Consider the following 18,888-nt stretch of genomic DNA (forward strand, 5'->3'; position numbering starts at 1 on the left):
ATATCTTGAAAACTATGATAGATTAAAAGAAACTTTCAACTGTTGAAAAGATCTTGTGATAGTCCTACCAAAGACTTCTTTAGTTAAAATTGTTGGACAACTTCTTGTTCAATTTATTGCCTTTGAAAGGCAAAATTCAAGAAGGTGAGCGATTCAGGCTCCTGGGAGCCTCTTGTTTTTTTGTTAGTCTTAGTACATTGATTAATGGCACTTGTAAATTCAAACAAACGTTTGGAACTTTGGTTTATAGCTTCAAAAGGAGAAATGCTGTTTGTTTTTCATATACCCCTTCAAAAATGTTTATTTCTTATAGTTTTGCAAAGACAAAAGATCATATTTGAAATTAATATTGTTTTCGAGTGTGATGTGTTTTTATCTATTACTTAAATTGGTTATTTGACCACAATATTGTATGTCACAAAACAGCATTCTAACTAATTGTTATTTTATTTCTATTGAAAATCAAACTAATATCTATAAATAGATGACTTTTGTCAGAACAGTTATATATCGGATTAAACAGCTATCTTTCGGACGATCAGAAACTGACATAGTTTACATGTTACGTACGTTCAAATCAATGACAAAGAATGTTTACTATCACTGCTAGAGCATTCTTACTACAAGCATATCAATGACATTTGTATAATTTTGGCACCTTTCAAGTTTCGTCACAGTTTTCATACAATAAGTAACCCGAAAAACTGGAATACATATACCCATATAATGCAGTAAAGTGATGATGTACGACTTGCCAGACCTGTTCTCCTTGGGATAGTCGGAGTATTGCTGAATTTGATGCTGTGGACCACATCGGTATGCTCTCCGCCCATACGGTAAATATCATTTTCCCTTCCAACATCAGCATTACAGCAGCCTAGTAAATAGAACGGTTGAGATAATGAATATTTCCTCCCCAATGTTCCTGTGATTACTGAACTTCGAGCTTGTTTCATTTAGTTGATTATTATTATTATTATTATTATTATTATTTGTCATCATTGCCGAATTCAAAGTATTTGATTGTTGTATTGAAAATACGAATCATTTAAGAATGTTACTATAAATACCATTTTCTTGTTCTGTAATTCATGTCTAACTAAGTTAGGTCAAGTGTTGTACATTTGACTACTCTGATGTATTTAGACGTAATAAATCGTACAAAAGCGTAACGATTGACATTAAGGTCGTATTGAATATGTCGCGTAATTATCAATAATTATTTTGTTCCTCGAATACAGTGGGATGTCATGTGACCCTTGTAGCTTTTCTATACCACTTCCGGGTCAAATGCCCCCCCCCCACCCCCCTTATGTAGTACCAAAAACACACTGAACCTAGACATATGCATTGTAAGTGCATTATTTGTGATTAAAAGTAGTCAAAATGAAGCTGAGAATGTGTACTTTAAAATCATATATGTAATTAACAACAAAAGTGTATGAATATTGTTTACATGTCTGAGTAATTTGCCTCCATGCTGTCAGTTAGCAGAACAGATAAAAATGTGGATTTTTCAGTATTATTTATTCAAGTAAATTTTGTGAAGAATTCCTACTATCATCGTACCATTAGCATAAATGATTTTGGAAGCCTTATTTTCCAAGCTTCGCAACGGTATGCAACTTTAAGTTGTCATTTGTCCTGGGAATTCACAGTGAGACTTTGAAAATTACTTTTTTAACATGTAAAGTAATGGAAACGTTAGAAGTGGTTAGTGAGATAAATTAAATTATGGCATATTTCAGAGAAATGCATAATTTGAGGAAAATTGCCTTTCCTGGTCATTATTTCCATTTTCCCATAAAATCAGTATAGTGATATTGGTAATCTGGCTATATTTTAAGAGGTGCATTGTGCAAGGTGTTTTAAAAAACAACATAGCAACAAGATTTTTATCAGTAACAGTGACTCATAACTTGATGTCATCCATGAAATACACAAGGTCACTGCTTGGGATATTCAAAGTACTCAAATAGTCACACAGCACAGACTTAGAATCACACAGTAATAAAATAGGTATGATATAAATTGTTGAAATCTGTTCTTTTTTCTTAATGATAAATGATATTTGCTATTACAACTTCTTGAATTATCATATGTATCACTTTGGTGTGACAAGTTAGTTAAAATTGTAACTTTTTAGTAATTTAGGGAAAATAGCACTGAGGGGCATGATATAAAAATGACCATTTCTTTGTAGTCCTATGTCTGATTTTGATAGTTTTGGTCTTATAAGACTCACAATACCACAGGCTTTCATAAAACGTAATTAAGAAAGACATAAAAACTCATAAATGTTTTTAAGGTCTCACTAACCACTTCCGGGTCAAATGGCCACCTCCACCCACCTATGTAGTACCAAAAACACACTGAACCTAGACATATGCATTGTAAGTGCATTATTTGTGTGTATTATGATTAAAAGTAATCAAAATGAAGCTGAGAATGTTTACTTTAAAATCATATATGTAATTAACTACAAAAGTGTATGAATATTGTTTACATGTCTGAGTAATTTGCCTCCATGCTGTCAGTTAGCAGAACAGATAAAAATGTGGATTTTTCAGTATTATTTATTCAAGTAAATTTTGTGAAGAATTCCTACTATCATCGTACCATTCGCATAATGATTTTGGAAGCCTTATTTTCCAAGCTTCGCAACGGTATGCAACTTTAAGTTGTCATTTGTCCAGGGAATTCATAGTGAGACTTTGAAAATTACTTTTTTAACATGTAAAGTAATGGAAACGTTAGAAGTGGTTAGTGAGACCCTAAGACGGTGGACTTAGTGCAGGCGGTGTTGCCATAGATGTCGTAGCGGTACGATTTCCAGTCCCGCGGAAGGAAACATTTGCTTTGCAAATTTGACAGTTCTAACATCGTTGGCACTGGATGCTGTGTTGCCATAGATGTCACAGCGGTACGAGTTCTAACATCGTTAACATCGAATTTTTCAGACTCACTTATAAGTTTACATTATTATTTGGTCCGAGGGAACAGAGTATCGAATAGAGTCGTCACATTGTGAGACATTTTATATGTTTTTTTTTTTTTTTTTTTTGGTTTTTTTTTTTTTTTTTTTTATTCGTGGCGGTTTCTTGTCAATTTCTAATTTCCGTATCAATTCATCCACTAAGTAGGTATTTAAATAGAGGGTAAATTAGTGACATTCATTAAAATGATATTTATGACGCTTTCTCCACTAATCAACCGTGCGGTAATAAAATAATAAAAGCTTTATATATTCTCAAAAAATACATACCCTACTCTTTTAGTGTTCATCAGTACAAGTTTTTCTACGTATAAGTTTACCTTTTGACGGATTTTTGCAGCTACAACTATCGTGAAATGGTAAGTACCATTAACAGGGGCAGTAAATCGGCCATTAGAACCGTCATAAGCTTTGCCATCGTTTGTAATAACTTTTGTATAGGCTAGAACTTTTGTTGTATTGTTGGGAATGTAGTTTTTATCGAGACCAGTAAAAAAGGCAATTTTCTGTGGCTGTGTTGACGGTGCGGAAGACGACTTACCTAGAAAAACAATTATACAAATTATTACAAAAATTCTACATGGTAAAAGGGAAATAATCTATACAGACATCTTAACAATGTAATAAATGATAACATTATATTTCGTAGTTCGTTCCGTTTGTCAATAACAGATAAATATCTTAAATATTAAAACCATCAGAGAGGTCCATTCCATTATTTCTCAAACTATCTGTTGATTAATATCCAAAAGAAACACCAACTGCTTCGGTATTTTGTATGTGTGTGTGTTAAATTTTTGTGTCAAATACAAAATGAAATAAATATTGATATAATCCAAGATGAGAGTAAATGTTTATATTATAGTGTGAAGTTAATCTTTTTGGATTTATGTAAATATTCATACACCATTAATACGCACCTGGTTTCCCAGGTATCCCCGGTTCCCCAGGTAAACCTTGAGCTCCTTTTTCTCCGGGGATTCCAGGTGGTCCTCTTGGCCCTTTGATTGGGAGACGAACGGCTGATTTCGTGTTGCCTTTACATGAAATTTCCAGTTCACATGTTCCCTGGTTATTGTCTGTAAACTTTTCTTTGAGTCCCTTTCTGTTTCTGATTCTTCTTGATGGAGATACAGTTATGAACATGAGGAAACAAAAGGATACTAATTGTCGTACATCCATTACCTCAAGCGTGATCTGAAAAAAAAATCTTGAATAAATTCTTTTAGAGAAAATTATTCATATGATCAAACGGACGAGCCTCAAATATTCTTACCGAAGATGATGGTTACAGAGTGTAAACAGTAATGCCTTTAATTTTACTAGTTGCATTATTACGATCATAAAATGTGTCTTCGATATTAAGCATGGTAAAGAGAAATCGATGTCATCGAAACGATGTTAAATTATCAGTGGAGTAAATTGTCTGTTTGGAATCATTTATTAAATTTCAATACAGTTGTTTCGACTGAAGACGTCAATAAATAAAAAAAGATTCTGGTCTTTATAGACTTTAATTAAACGTTACGGATACAGAGAACACGCATTTAGTCTGAAAAAGGATGATTTCTGGAAAGAACTACTTTGTACATGTCCTATTAATATTAGATGATACATTAAACCTCCACTGTCGGCTGAATATAGGGGGGAGAAAAACTGTGATTAAAATAGGTTACAGTTGCAAATTGCGTGCTATTGATATTTATAATCAACAATTGAACTATTAATGCTTAGTCTGATCATTCACACGTATACCAGTAAGAAAAACAAATGCTAGGACAGGATATGAAGTACAACTGATGAAGTTATCATGATGTCGTAAAATGTTACATCATATGTCCATATCCGCGTTTGACAATTTGTTTTTTATATTCTACAGGACATGATATATATATTTTAAACAGGTGTAGAATTTCTATACCATATATCTATTGCATGTACCTATTTCATGAGTAGACCGCAGTTGTTTTTCTTAGTTTTTTTCCTGCCACGACTGTTTTGTATTCAATTATTTCAATGACTGTATACGATCTATATGCTCTTATTATACCTCGTTGTAATATTTTACTAATAAAATGCAATATTTCATTCAATAACTATTATATATATATTTATTTGAGGGTTTTATTTTGTTTTGTTATGGTAGTTATTTTAGGGTTTACTTTAGGTTTGATTATGTTTGGTTTGTTCAACTTTTTTTTTTTTTTTTTTGGGGGGGGGGGGGTATTTTATGTCTTGTTTGGTTTAGTTTTGCTAAGTTATATTTTATTTGGTCTTTGGTTTTTGTTTCTTTTTTCGTTAACATTATACCTAATGATGAGCCTTTAAACTTTAAAGTTTGTCCTTATGGAATCAGTTTTAACTGTACGTATTGCTTTATTACTTCTTTGTAAGGAGGAAAACTATGTAGAATTTGTAGTATTTGATTCTTATTGGAGGCATCGAAATATTCATATTTCAAATTCAATCATGTTAACCAAACAGCAATATGTCATCTTTTTGGATTGCAATTTCTCCAATTTCCTTCCAAGAGCTACAGAAACGCTCTCTTCGATACTATGAGAAGTAAATCAATTAGACATGTCGTGTCCCCTGGGAAATGATTATCCAATCTATAAACGTTTAGAATATAAATTTATTCTTTCGACCCCTGACTATTCATCACTCAGTTTCAGATTACAAAGACACTTATCACACTCCGTGGTGGAATCTGATTTGTAGACAATTTGTATAAGTGTTCGCAACATATTTGTTCTGGAGATTTGTCGAATTAATTCACCATCGGAAACACTTGTAGAACCCTGAGCGGTAAATTATTGACAGAATATTTATGTTTTGTATCTGTTTAACCTATCTCTAATTCTTACAAAAATAATATAATTTTTATCCAGAAAAATGAATGAACTGCGGTTTGCAGGGCAAACATGTAGCCTTGGGAGGCTAATTCTATATAGATTGCTTCTACTATAATTTTAGCTTGTTATAATTGTCTTTAAATGGATAAATGTCAGCTGAATATGTATAATAGGTTTCACATAAAAACAATAACATATTTAGAAATACGATGGAGTTATTTGGTATGAAACCACAAGGATAGAAGTAACAAAAACAAAGACATACCATTTTACAATAAAACAAAAAGAGGCTCCACGAAACCAAAATGTTTTACCTAGACAACGATCTGATGGCTATATCATTGATCAAGTCGAATAAAAGAATTTGATTTACGGAGGCCAATGTTAACCCCACGTTATACTTGTGTAGGCCTTGTCATAAGTATCATGTCACCAACCGAAAGCTTCTTTAAATCTAATATGTTTTCAAGTTTTTAGCTAACAACTACACGTAACTATTTGCAAGGGCGATAAGAGGTCATTGTTCAACTTCCAATTCAATAAACTTTGACAAACATCATCCTTGACGTGCTTGCTTTACTGACCTGGCAAAACATGGCAGTTATATTCTATTTATAAACAAGTACTATCTTTACTTCGTTGTTTTTCCAAAAAAAAAGATGGTACACATAGATACAAATACATAGCTCTCGGTAGAGATTCCTCATACTTTGTAGGAAATAATTCCAAATCATCTTCCAAATATACAGAAGATGTTTACAAAATGCTGGAATGTTTAATCGACAACATATTTGTCCAGTGTGGTGGACGCGTTTTTCAACAAACAGTCGGCCTTCCAATGGGAACAAATGCTCCTATACTTGCTGACCTATTCCTTCACTCTTATGAGGCTGACTTTATAGATGATCTTATCCGAAAGAAAGAATATCATTTAGCTAGATCTTTTAATCTCAGTTTTTGCTATATAGATGACCTATTATCGTTAAACAATACTAGTTTCGGGGATTTGATACATCGTATCTACACAAAAGAACTTGAGATAAAGAATACTACAGACAGAGTGAAATCAGCCTTTCATCTGTGGCAACATCCCTTCAGCACCTGCATATGGAGTGTTCATATCACAATTAATACGTTATGCCAGAGCTTGCCGAAACTACACAGACTTTTTGTATCGCGCTATAATTCTAACAAATAGGCTTCTGGAACATGGTTATGTTGCTCCAAGATTGAAGTCATCACTACAGAAGTTTTATGGTCGTCATCATGAACTCGTGGATCGTTACGTTGTATCCATCTGTGCCATGAAAACTGATTTATTCAACGTGTCATAGTTTTCATTTCCTCTTTCGTCTACCCCGGGCAGAGGACACTTACCTACCGGTGCACCTGGTCCGTGCTCCCAGTTTTTAGTGGAGTCCGAGTTCCTCATTTGCTTTTGTTACTTCTTAAGTATGATTTTAGTTACTTTATGTTCTTTGTTGTGTATGTCTGGTCTTTGTTCCTGGATAACATTCTTTTGATTATCGCTATAACCTTGGTTCCCTTGATTACTCTTTAAAAAAAGATAGCCGACGCGGTAAAATTTTGTTCTTTCTACTTATAATTGTTTGCATTTCATTCAGAAAATAACACATGGCACACAATTTTGATACAGTTTTTTTTCGAACGCCACTATGTTATCAGTATTTGGACAATCGGGAAACAGAATTGCGATCAGGTGACTTGCATTTCCATGGATGAGCGTCTTTAAGGTTAAAGGGTAAAAAGCGAAAATATACCGACTGCGTCGGAAAAAAAACACTTATTTCAATATTTTTATTTACATGTATTATTTTGACCATCATCTTTTGACTGTATACAAGTGCATGCAATCTGCGGTTAGGTTAAACTAATAAGATAAATAATACATTTAAATAAAAATATTGAAATTAGTGTGTTTTATAAATATAATATAACAGCCATGTTTGTCCGTTCATTAAAGCAAACACGTCAATGATGATGATCAAATTTTAAGTTAGTCTGCTCATAAATTACAAAGATCTTTTTAAAATTACGATTACAGACGTCGAGGACATACATGTACCAAATAAAGACATTGTCCACCTGGTTGTTTGGTCCCGGTGAGCTAAAGAAAAAATCCGAAAATTTCATTATTGTTACACTCAGGGATTTGATAATATACAAAAATACCAATGATATATATAGCAAATTTCGATATGTTGTACAAATGTTTCAAGGAGTAACCAGCAGCATTAGAATCAAATATATAGGAAGTTCTCCATCAAAAACTTAATTGTCTACAAGAAGTACTCAAAACCAAAACTATCGAAACCCATCACCGAGAGGTTCTTTCATGCGCAATATTTATGACAATTCTAAAAACATGGTAAAAACTGAAAGTATATGGGCAAGTCGAACCCAACCAAAACTTCGAGGTAGGAACAGACATCCTTATCTTTTCTACAAATACCATTCGAGTGGTAATTTATATCAAGAAGTTTAATACTGCATCAAAAGTCCTTACAACTTTCTGCAAAACTCTCTCTCTTCCGCTCTTATAATGTAATCATACGCTTTGAAAAAAAGCCTCAATCAACTGGAGCCGAATGGGATCACGGACAAAAGGAAAATTAACTACATCAAATGAAAAGTTGTTGTCTTTGTCGTAGAGGTTCATCATATGTTTCCTCCTTGGTCTTTTTTTTTCTAAATGTGTGTAAAGATACGATGTAGATATACTATGTAGTATATTTACCTTAATTTTTTGTTTAAAAGATTCACAGATGCAAAGCCATTAAATCGATTATCTTTACAGGCAGCATAGAATCTATGTAGTATAGAAAATTAATGCCTAAACTAAATGTGCACTTTCTCTTGCCCAAATATTATTTCTATAATAACATTTATAAACTGTATCAAAGCAACTTTTAGGAAATGAGCTACCCTGTATCACCTTTCAATACAGAACAAATGCATATGAGCTAGCTACCCTGTATCACCTTTCAATACAGAACAAATGCATAGGTAGGAAATGAGCTACCTGTATCAACTTTCAATGTAGAACACATGCAGAGGTAGTTTGAGAAACTTTCGGTATTCTACAAGCCCATGAGGTTTCGCTGAATGTTTGGGAATTTAGTTCGAAAAGTGGAATAAAAATTGACTGTGCCAACTGGAAAATGGAAGAATTGTGTCTTGTCAATAGGGCTCAGATTATTTATATAAAAATTCGTTAATTTGTTTCCTTTCCATCTAATATTCTTTTATATATATAAATGCTACTTTCTGAAAGTTTTATGCTGTTAAAAACGTTTGACTTAGCCATTATAATGCTTATGATTTTAATATAAACCTTCGTGCATATATATGGATATGCAAAGAATATTTAGAATTAATTGTAAATATTGAAAAAAGGAGGGCAATTATATACTTGATATCCTTGTTTAAATCATGCAAATTATACCACAACTGATCCCAGACGAAGAGAACAAACAAAAAAATGTATTGCAAGAAATCAGCTGTACAATAAAACATCAATCAGTAAACACAATGAGTTCAAAGTTACTAACGTGGTCAATTTTCTAATTCCAATACTTAATGTACGTTGGACCATTATTCATACAATAGTCAGTATATTTAAAAGTATCAAAATAAAACTGTTGTTTTAAAAAGAACTTTCACTTTTCGGCTGATAATGTATCTAAGAAAGTACGAAATTTCAATAGTATTTTCCCACGAAAAACCGAAGGAAAGTAAATAGGTCTTTAGTTTATATATATTTAACTTACCCAAGATCTATCACAGTAATATCATCACTCCATCTTCTTCTGATACTAAAAACATAGTTTTTTCTCTGATTTTTCTTTTTTAATTTACTTGAATAACTACCGTCATACAAATGAAATAAATTGTCACAAATAGTCATTGATTGAACTGTTACATGGATGTAAGCTTCAGTCGTCAAAAGACAAACTTCCGTTTTTCTAGCGGCAATAAGTGTACTGCGGACATTAACGAGATACCTCACTTAAGAAAGAATAAAATTTTCAATCGAGTTCGATTCGTCGGTCGGTAAATTGCTCTGCTGTCTAATCTAATGTACTCAGATGGACAATTTATATCGAGAAATTAGCTCACGGCTATTAAGTTCCTATACTTTTTTTTCAAAAACAAATAGCATTAACTTTAATTTCCATGATATATATAGAAACTGCAATAACTGAGAATTTATCGTTAGAACTTCAAGGAATCGATTACAAACGCATTACTTATTTTTCAATCGTTGATGGATTGGTATTCCTATGATATGAAGCAATTCCAATTCAATGGTCAAAATGTAACCTGTAACGTGCATTTATTCCATGCGGTTGATAGAAATATTTTAGAAGCTTAATGATGCGATAATTGTATTGCAAGTTATCAAAAAATGAATTTCAATAAAATTCTTTTGACTTTTTACATGATCTTGAACTTGATCTTTTGATATCGTCGAAGTGTATCGAGAATTTATGTGTAATATGCTCCTTATGAAAGCAACTATGTAATATGCCATTCATTTTCTACATTCAGACTATAATATAACAATGGATATGGTAAATATGTCCCAACCGGGAAGGGAAATATCAGATCTAAGCCACCCATGGGTCTTCAATGACTAGATTTTAAAATTACGAAACTAAAATTTTGAGACAGCATCATGATGGATATTTTGATTAAGTTATTGGAAAATTTATGAAAAATGTTTTGTTCAAATTTGATGCCACCACACCCTTCTACCGAAAAGTCCTTTTGGTATGTTTTGCATATACTTATTATACACAACATAAAAACATAAGTTGTTGGTGAAAGAGCCTTTACATTCTAACTAAATTCTGTTACTCAGAATGGTAGTTTTAAACTCCAGACTGTGATTTCTTTGAGTTTTAGTTAATCCAAAGTAAATATCATCGTAGCGGAACAAAGCGTACACTTGACCTGTAACTTGGTAAACTTACATACCAAAAATTATGTCATAATCTGCAAGCATTTAGAAAAAAAGTCGGAAAACCGGTTATTTCTGTGAATTTAGCTAAGTTCTAGGCCCGTAATTTCGGTAAAAATCATCGAAAGCAAAATGAAAATTAAGTTTGACCAGTAACTAATCATGGTAAACTTGTACAGCAAAAATCATGTCTATATCTGCAAGACTTCAGAAAAAAGTCCGGAAAACGGTTATTTCTGTGAATTTTGCTGAGTTCAAGGTCCTAATCTCAGTAAAAATCATCGGAGAGGAACGAAAGTTAAACTTGACCTTAACTTAGTTAAAGGGCTAATGACAACTTCAATGCAATGGAAACTTTTGTGACCCATATTATTGCAATCAATCAAAGATTTCAAGATATAGTGAAAAACGGGAGAAAACGTCATTTTTCACCTTTAAAAGACAGTTACTTTAATGAGGAATTGTCCTACTTCAACCAAATGGAGAGTTTTGTAGATCTTTAAAAGCAAAAGGAAGGTCTTTTTATTGTTTCTAAAGCTCAGTTTTCTTTTAGGTTAACCTTAAAATTAGTGGCCTAAACCTCTGTTCTACAATAAATAGTCATGGAAGAAATGTTTGTTGCCAGATCAGCATTTACAAAGGTATAAAGTACTAAGTAAATATCATAATAATGCTGATCACCTTATTTGATTACAATCTGGAGTGGTTTAAGCGGAGAAGATTTTTTTTTATAAATGTCAATGACCACTTCAGAATCAGATGCAGAAGTGAGGACATCAACACATATGCACCTTTGACTGTATGTGTTTATCCTTCATCAGCCATTATCATATAAACCATTCCCCAAAAGATAAGACACAACTCTATACAAAACAAGTCATAAACTTTCACGATTTTTATTTGATTAATAGTTTGTTCTATAGATTTGAAAGACATTGGTTTTATCGTATATGTATTGAATATAATTTTTGTCTTGCTCATATAAACAGCTAAATTAAAGATACACAACAATTGTATAAAATGCTGTAAATGATTTCAATAACATCTGATTTACAGCAGTACTGGCTTTAAATTGCATTTAATTAAGAATGGACCACATCATGTAAATATACAGTTGCTTATTAGTAAAATCATTAGATAATTCTGATTAAAGCAGTTCTGAAAGGATCCATACACACTCAAGAAAATCAAGAGAGTATGATGGGAGGCTGGTCAAAATACATCACATATATTAGATGAACGATTCAAGTTATTCAAAAAGTAAATATTAATTGCTGAACTGAAAATAAAGAAAATAACTTGACAACCAGGACTAAGTCCAAGCTATAAGTTCTGTAGTAAATACTCATTTGTAAATTTTACCAGGTTAATGTTAGCCCTATCTAATGTCAATGTATCAGCTAAATAACAAAAAGAAAATATATGTTAAAGCTCTACTGTATCTCATAGTATGGCACAGTTAATACAGTTTTTACATCTAAGTTAGAAATTCTCAAAGTGATGTTCAAACAGGGCTTTTGATGTGTTACTGGCATCTTTTGTTGCCTCTTCCACACTCTTGGTCAGACCAGGAGGTCCACAGCTGAATACTCCAACTTTTCTCACCTGTAATTGCAATAAGACAGGTAATCTTAAAGACATTGATAACAGGAAACTTTATGAAACGTATGGAAACATATCACTATTGTCACTAAGATAGACAAAGTATAGATAGCCGATAGGTGCGAGATCTGAAGTATAGATAGCCTATAGGCATGAGACCTGAAGTATAGATAGCCAATAGGTGTGAGACCTGAAGTATAAATAGCCGATAGGTGTGAGACCTGAAGTATAGATTGCCTATAGGTGTGAGACTTGAAGTATAGATTGCCTATAGGTGTGAGACCTGAAGTATAGATTGCCTATAGGTGTATATATAGACCATTCCATTTTGCAGTAAGTTTAGGTATTCCTTTTTTCTAAAATCCATAAAGTATGTTTATTTTTTTTTAAGTTTACAGTAGGCTACTTTAAAAACAAAGCTTTGATGGAAATTATATCATATACCACAATACTGACTTGACTAACGTTTTGGAGAAAATCAATGTTCTATAGCAAATTCAGTTCAAATTGTTGAAAATCTCAAGATAGCTTACCATAGGGTGAACCTTGTGTACTGCTTGGAACATGCTAGACAGCTGAGGACGGCCAAAATGCGTTGTAGCTTTTAGGCCAGTAAACAGACTTCTACCTCCAGATAACTTCTGGAAATGTTCCTCACATATATACTGGAAATAGATACATGAAGGAATGGAAGAGACATCTTATCTTTTGATAAAAAAATAAGTATTTAATCCTGAGGGAACTTTAAATCTTCAGTAACTGATATTCATAAACATCACCTAAACATTTAACTACTTTACTAAATGTAGTAAAAGTAATAAAATGTTTCCAGTAATGACCAATGACTACCTGTTAATGGCTTTTTTAGCTTTTTAGTTTTACATGAACTATGGCACAAGCATCCTCTGTTTCTAGAGATAATTCCAAAGTAAAGTTTTGGTTGACAAAGATGAACTATTGTGTACTACATGTTGTAGATGTTCCTGACACCTAATACTATAAATCTAGAAATTGTCATATACATTTGTTATTCTGATTTTGTCATTTAAGACCAATAGAAAAACTGTGAGCAAAGCACAATTCCTGATACCCCCGCTCAACTCCCCAGGAACCATACAGGAACCCCCATCAGTAATTTCAGACATTAAAGCAAAAAACAAAATAGAAAGTGCACAATGGCATCATGTGATAAATAAGAGGCTCCCAGAAGCCGGAATCTCTCACCTGGTTGAATTTTGCATTTCAAGGGCAATAAATTTAACAACAATTTTGACTCAAGAAGAATTCGGTAGGACTTATCATAAAGATCATTTCAGCAATTGAAAGTTTCTTTCTATTTATTATACTGTTCAAGATATTGGCTGAATTCCTCTTTCAAGGAAACTAACTCTTACATGGAGTAGTCTGACAACTTTTATCCCTAAATACTTTTGTAGTCCTAATAATAAGGACCATTTCAGTTATTGAACGAATTTGGCTAAACCTTATGATATTGGAGATATATGCTAAAAACTGTCTGACCCCTATGTTCTATTTTTAGTAATGGCAGCCATTCAATGGATCAAAAATCCCCACATAATTTCTATGCAGGATACCCCAAGGAACATTCATTCCGAGTTTGGTTCCAATTGGTTAAGTAGTGTCAGAGGGGAAGAGTTTTGAAAAATTGTTAATGATGATGACGATGACAGATGCTAAGTGATGGCAGTAGCTCACATGGCCTTTGGCCAGGTGAGCTAAAAATCTGTAAAAATTTTATCAAATTCTATTCACCAGCTGATTAGAAAAAGTCCCATCTTGGTCGACACATCACAAAGTTCATGCTTTACATCAGAAATCATTCAGATGAAAACAGAAGGTGCACAATACTATTGTGTCATAAAAAAACCTGTGAAAGTTTCCTCAAAACCTCTACATCCTGCTTTTCAAGCTGGAGGTAGAAAAATATCCAAGTTTTTTTTAACTTAACAAAGATATAGGTAAGAGCTGAACCTACCAGCATACATGTCCTGAGGTCAAAGTTCTGGAAGAATTGAGTGATGAAGATATCAATAGATACAATGCCTTTCTCATCCACTTCTTCAACCTCTCTAATGATATCCAACAACCATTCAAAATGTCTCTGGCTCCCAGTCACCCAAATAAAATACAGCTAACAAATACATCAAAAGATATGTATAATTAATATTTCACTAAAATCAGCAGTAAAAATGTACGAAGGAAGATATTTTATTGTAAATTCTGATATTTCATAGGAAGCACGTTTTTTTTTTTCCACAGAAATAGACAGATATATTGTCCATATGTTTAAAATCCTGCCAATATCATTTTATTACAATGTTCACGTGTCAAAAGATAGTGGTCTGATATGAACCTTAAGCTGAGTTCTGCTTCTTTCACATAATCATTTTTTATTCAATCCTAAATAATAACTTCTTCACAATATAATAATTTTACCTTCTGACACTTCATTTTGTATGTATTCCTGATGGTTGCCATGTGAACAAAGTCCTTCAGAATGGAAGCATAGGGTGTGACACCAATACCTGCTCCAACTAGAACAGAAACTTCATACTGATACCAATCCTGTTGTCCAGCACCGTAAGGGCCATCTAGGTACAGCTGAAAAATAAATACAATTTACTACTAATAGAGACACTAAAAACCACTAGATTGATCAAAAATTAATTTGTTGCACTATACATGTATATAAATTCTATTAACAATGATTTTACACCATACTCAAGTTGGCTTATCTCCCTTATGCATCCACATACTTTACTTAGAACTTAATGATGTTTTTTTTAAATTTATATAAATGATATAACGCAAAGCATAGATCTTTTTTATTTTAATGAAAAGCCTTGTAGAGATATGCTCCCCTATGACAACTACATACCTTAGGATATGGTCCATCCTTCAGATTCTCAGGGTCAAACAGGTTCCTGATGTTCCATGTCCATGGTCCGAGGGCCCGAATGTGGAGTGACAGAGTATCTTCATGTGGTGCTGAGGTTATAGTGAATGGATGGTACTCATTCCGCCCATGAGACAAACAGGCAATCCTTACCCACTGCCCAGACTTGTACTCAAACTTGGAAGGTCGCTTAAACTCCAGGAATGTAATATCTGTGCAGAAAAAATACAACTGAAATAATATTCAAACTTAATAGGTCACATGATCTCCAGGAATATACTATAAATGTTTTAATTTTCACAGCTGCTAAATTTCATGGAATCTGTCATGTGAACATATTCCTAAGTATCAATTTTCGCGATTTCAAAAAATGATGAGTGTAATATAGAGCTAAAAGTCAATTTCGTGGGTACTATTTTGCATTTATGTTCACTGTATAAATAAGGACCCCAAGGAAATTAATATTTTTACAGTAATATCTGTCAACTATGGCAAAATATTGATTTTTGTGTGATTTCTTTGCCCATTTTTGAAAAATTTACTGTATTTTTATTAAAAGTATTTAGTGAGTTATCTGGTTCTTCAAATATAGACCAAAATGACAGATCAGTAGAACACTATCCCCCACCCAACCCTACCCATGTTTCTGAGGAAAATATGGTTGATTTTGTGTTAGCTTTGTGCAAAATTTAGCAAATAATAGCATAGACCCCTTTCAAAGTCTTGTAATCTCCACCTGAACTGACATAAGCAATGTTGAACAGTGCAAGCTAAATTATTCGAAGATCCATTAAAATGAACTTGACAGTTCAAAAACATATTTGCATATGATGAAGGACTGACAGCTAGGAATATGCCATAATACAACAGTAAACAGATGCTCTTTTCAAACAATATATAGACATGCTTAATACACATGTATACCTGAGGGTAACTTCTCAGCTCTGAGTACCACAATCTCTGTCTTCTTTCTACTGAGGCTGACCATCTTATCCATGGCAAACAGAATGGCTGGGATGATGAAGTAGGCAAAGAACAGTGGTTTTTGTACGACAACAGAAGCACCATGGAGGATGGTTAACACATACATCAGTACTATCAGCTTGTGGGTTAACCAGAATCCATTGAAGATATATTTCCTGGCAGTCTGGGTTGCAAAGACATAGATCACACAGATCACTACTACAAGAAGGACACCAGTAAATCCTGGAAAATAACAAGAACTGTGAGAGCATTTTATGGCAATACCAAGTCCCCTTCTGGAAAAAATCTGTTGTAGAGAAAAGAGTGCAAACTTAGTGCATAATTTGTTAACAAGAAAAATGAGTCTACATTAACTGATTGGCAGAGGGGCGGAGTGCAGACCTAAAGTCCCCTATGGTAAAAGTCTCTGGTAGGGAACTTATAAAAAGTATTATTAAAGCTGCAGTCTTTTAAGAATTAACATGTTTTAGGACGCTTACCCTACCGGTGCACCTGGTCCATGCTCCCAGTTTTTAGTGGAGTCTGAGTTGCTCATTTGCTTTTGTTACTTTGTATGATTTTAGTTACTGTATGTTCTTTGTTGTGTATGTCTGCTTTCCATGTCTGGTTTTTGTCCCTGGATTACATTCTTTTGATTACCGCTATAACCTTTGTTCCCTTGATTACCGTTTTACTTTCTTCAGATATGATAAACATTCTCAAGTGTAAATTTTAAGTTTTTTCCTATGTTCTACATGTAAAACATGCCCATACTTACCAGTTGCATTTCCAAAGAACCAAAAATCAAATTTTGGTTGTGCTTCTGCCCTGCAAACCAAAAAAATAGTTTAAAAAATATAACAAGAAAAACTGAGAGCTATTCTCACTAAAGAATACTCCCTTATAAACAAAGTCATCATACAGCAAACTGATGTCAACTCAGACTAAATTTATGCCATTAGACACCTGGCATTTCTAAGTCCACTCGCGATGCATCTCCGGGGACAATTAATGTTAATGCTGCCTATCCATACTTTACACCAAACAGTTATTATAACTGAATTTATAGACACAGTGCTTTCAAGTAAATTTTACATAACCAGCTATTTTCTTGTTGTAATCTTTTCAATCTTGACCATAGAACTACATGTAGGAAAATAATAACATTAATATTAGCCAAAAAATAATTGTTTCCTAGGTACAACCTAGAACTGTTTCGTGTAAGTCATTCAAAATCACTAACATAACAAACAAGAAGTTGCATGTGTTGTGTCTTGTTCTGTGTAGTGAAAAATCCCGTAAAACAGGACGTTTATAACAGAAAGCAACAAAAATTCTTTATAACATCAGCCTCATCTATATAAAGCCCTGTACAAAGACATAGGGAGCCAAAGTTCTTGTAACAAACATTATACCATAAACATTATAGTAAAAAAAATTACAAAAGTCCACAAAACAGGCATTTGATATTAAACTCCAACAAATATTGCTTAAAACATATGACCTAACTATATAAAGCCACATACCAAATCTGATATCAATCCATTTATTTGGAGTCATATTTGTAACCATTTTCAGACAGACAAGTGGACAAGGTGATTTCTATAAATCATACACTCATTGAGTAGGTGAATAATATTTCCTGTTCTAGACATCATTATAAAAAATAACTTCAAATTTACTTTCTACAATTTCTCACAACATGAAAATGTATACATAAAATTTAAAGTACTTCCTAATTGGTGTATTAGGTTCCTTACATATCTTACCTTAAAACAATAGAATTGAAGACACAGAGATGTTTAGTGGGTTGTGTTGCCAGCTGATAGAAGTTAAAGGCATATCCTATCACATGTACAGCTGTGAAAAAAAAAATCAATATCAATGTATATTATAATGTAAATTTTACCATAGGTATAATTTTCCACCCAGAATACTAAATCTTTAAGGTAAGGCTGAATTTACTTTGAGAGATTAAGAATGATAAATGTATAAAATTTCAAAAAGAAAAAAAAATGCTGAAAAAATGAAAATCTTCATCTCTCATGATCATCCATTCTGTTTCTATCTTATATCTAGTTGACATAGAAAGCCAATCAAAGGGCCCAGGGAAAAATTGCACTCAAAAAGTTGTCCAAAATGTGCCACAAGTAAATAGGTCTGTTGGTGTGTCCGTACTTTAAATGGATCAATATTAAAGCACAAACCTAAACCTAAGATGTAAAGAATAAACAACCATATTTTATTTACTCCTCAACTCTATTAACAGGACTTTATGCTCTCCCTCCTCTCCATGTACATGTTTGATATTTTACCTGTAAAAAACAAAGCAGTCCACGCCACTACTTTGTGGAAGGCAACATGTGAATCAAAAGGAATATGTAGATTAAGGAACGTCCCACGTAACCAAGTGATGATATTTCTACACATGGTCAATAGCAGGAGTGAGAAGGTAAAACTCATCACAGCAGCAGCTCCCCTTGTAGTACTTATACCATAACTCATCAAGGCCCGTAATCCACTATGTTCTCTCTCAACTGTATAGACTGAAAGTACAAGTATGTTTTCTTCT

The 18,888-nt window shown here is 33.1% G+C and overlaps 2 protein-coding genes across 6 annotated transcripts in view; both read right to left on the reverse strand.

Moving 5' to 3' along the window:
• Positions 1-434: 434 nt before the first annotated feature.
• On the reverse strand, positions 435-9,894 carry LOC148611044 (caprin-2-like). The gene is made up of 4 exons (XM_088595269.1): positions 9,642-9,894; positions 3,916-4,192; positions 3,316-3,536; positions 435-877 (listed from the first exon to the last, which is right to left on the reverse strand). Exons 2-4 carry the CDS (start codon positions 4,175-4,177, stop codon positions 662-664), a joined length of 699 nt encoding a protein of 232 aa, XP_088451395.1. The 5' UTR covers positions 4,178-4,192; positions 9,642-9,894; the 3' UTR covers positions 435-661.
• A 1,820-nt stretch (positions 9,895-11,714) lies between these two features.
• Positions 11,715-18,888, reverse strand: part of LOC148611045 (dual oxidase-like) — a 65,387-nt gene continuing 58,213 nt past the window's right edge. For all 5 annotated transcript variants that reach the window (XM_088591110.1, XM_088591106.1, XM_088591109.1 and 2 more), the window contains 9 exons: positions 18,632-18,862; positions 18,086-18,176; positions 17,095-17,144; positions 16,278-16,559; positions 15,336-15,565; positions 14,894-15,058; positions 14,433-14,588; positions 12,970-13,101; positions 11,715-12,439 (listed from right to left, as the gene is read on the reverse strand). In XM_088591110.1, coding sequence (XP_088447236.1) covers positions 12,317-12,439; positions 12,970-13,101; positions 14,433-14,588; positions 14,894-15,058; positions 15,336-15,565; positions 16,278-16,559; positions 17,095-17,144; positions 18,086-18,176; positions 18,632-18,862 — 1,460 coding nt within the window. In that variant the 3' untranslated portion in view covers positions 11,715-12,316. The remainder of the gene's footprint in view (positions 12,440-12,969; positions 13,102-14,432; positions 14,589-14,893; positions 15,059-15,335; positions 15,566-16,277; positions 16,560-17,094; positions 17,145-18,085; positions 18,177-18,631; positions 18,863-18,888) is intronic.

The sequence above is a fragment of the Perna viridis genome, chromosome 7 (assembly GCF_037379345.1).
Source record: "Perna viridis isolate PV_CMFRI_1.1 ecotype Kerala chromosome 7, ASM3737934v1, whole genome shotgun sequence".
NCBI classification, from domain to species: domain Eukaryota; kingdom Metazoa; phylum Mollusca; class Bivalvia; order Mytilida; family Mytilidae; genus Perna; species Perna viridis.

Bases quoted from the DNA above. Each gene is read 5' to 3' on its own strand.
- LOC148611044 (XM_088595269.1), bottom strand. From the start codon at position 4,177: ATGGATGTACGACAATTAGTATCCTTTTGTTTCCTCATGTTCATAACT. The intron at 3,537-3,915 runs GTGCGTATTAAT...TTGTTTTTCTAG, and splicing joins GGGGATACCTGGGAAACCAG to GTAAGTCGTCTTCCGCACCG. The intron at 878-3,315 runs GTAAACTTATAC...TCTATTTACTAG, and splicing joins CTGCAAAAATCCGTCAAAAG to GCTGCTGTAATGCTGATGTT.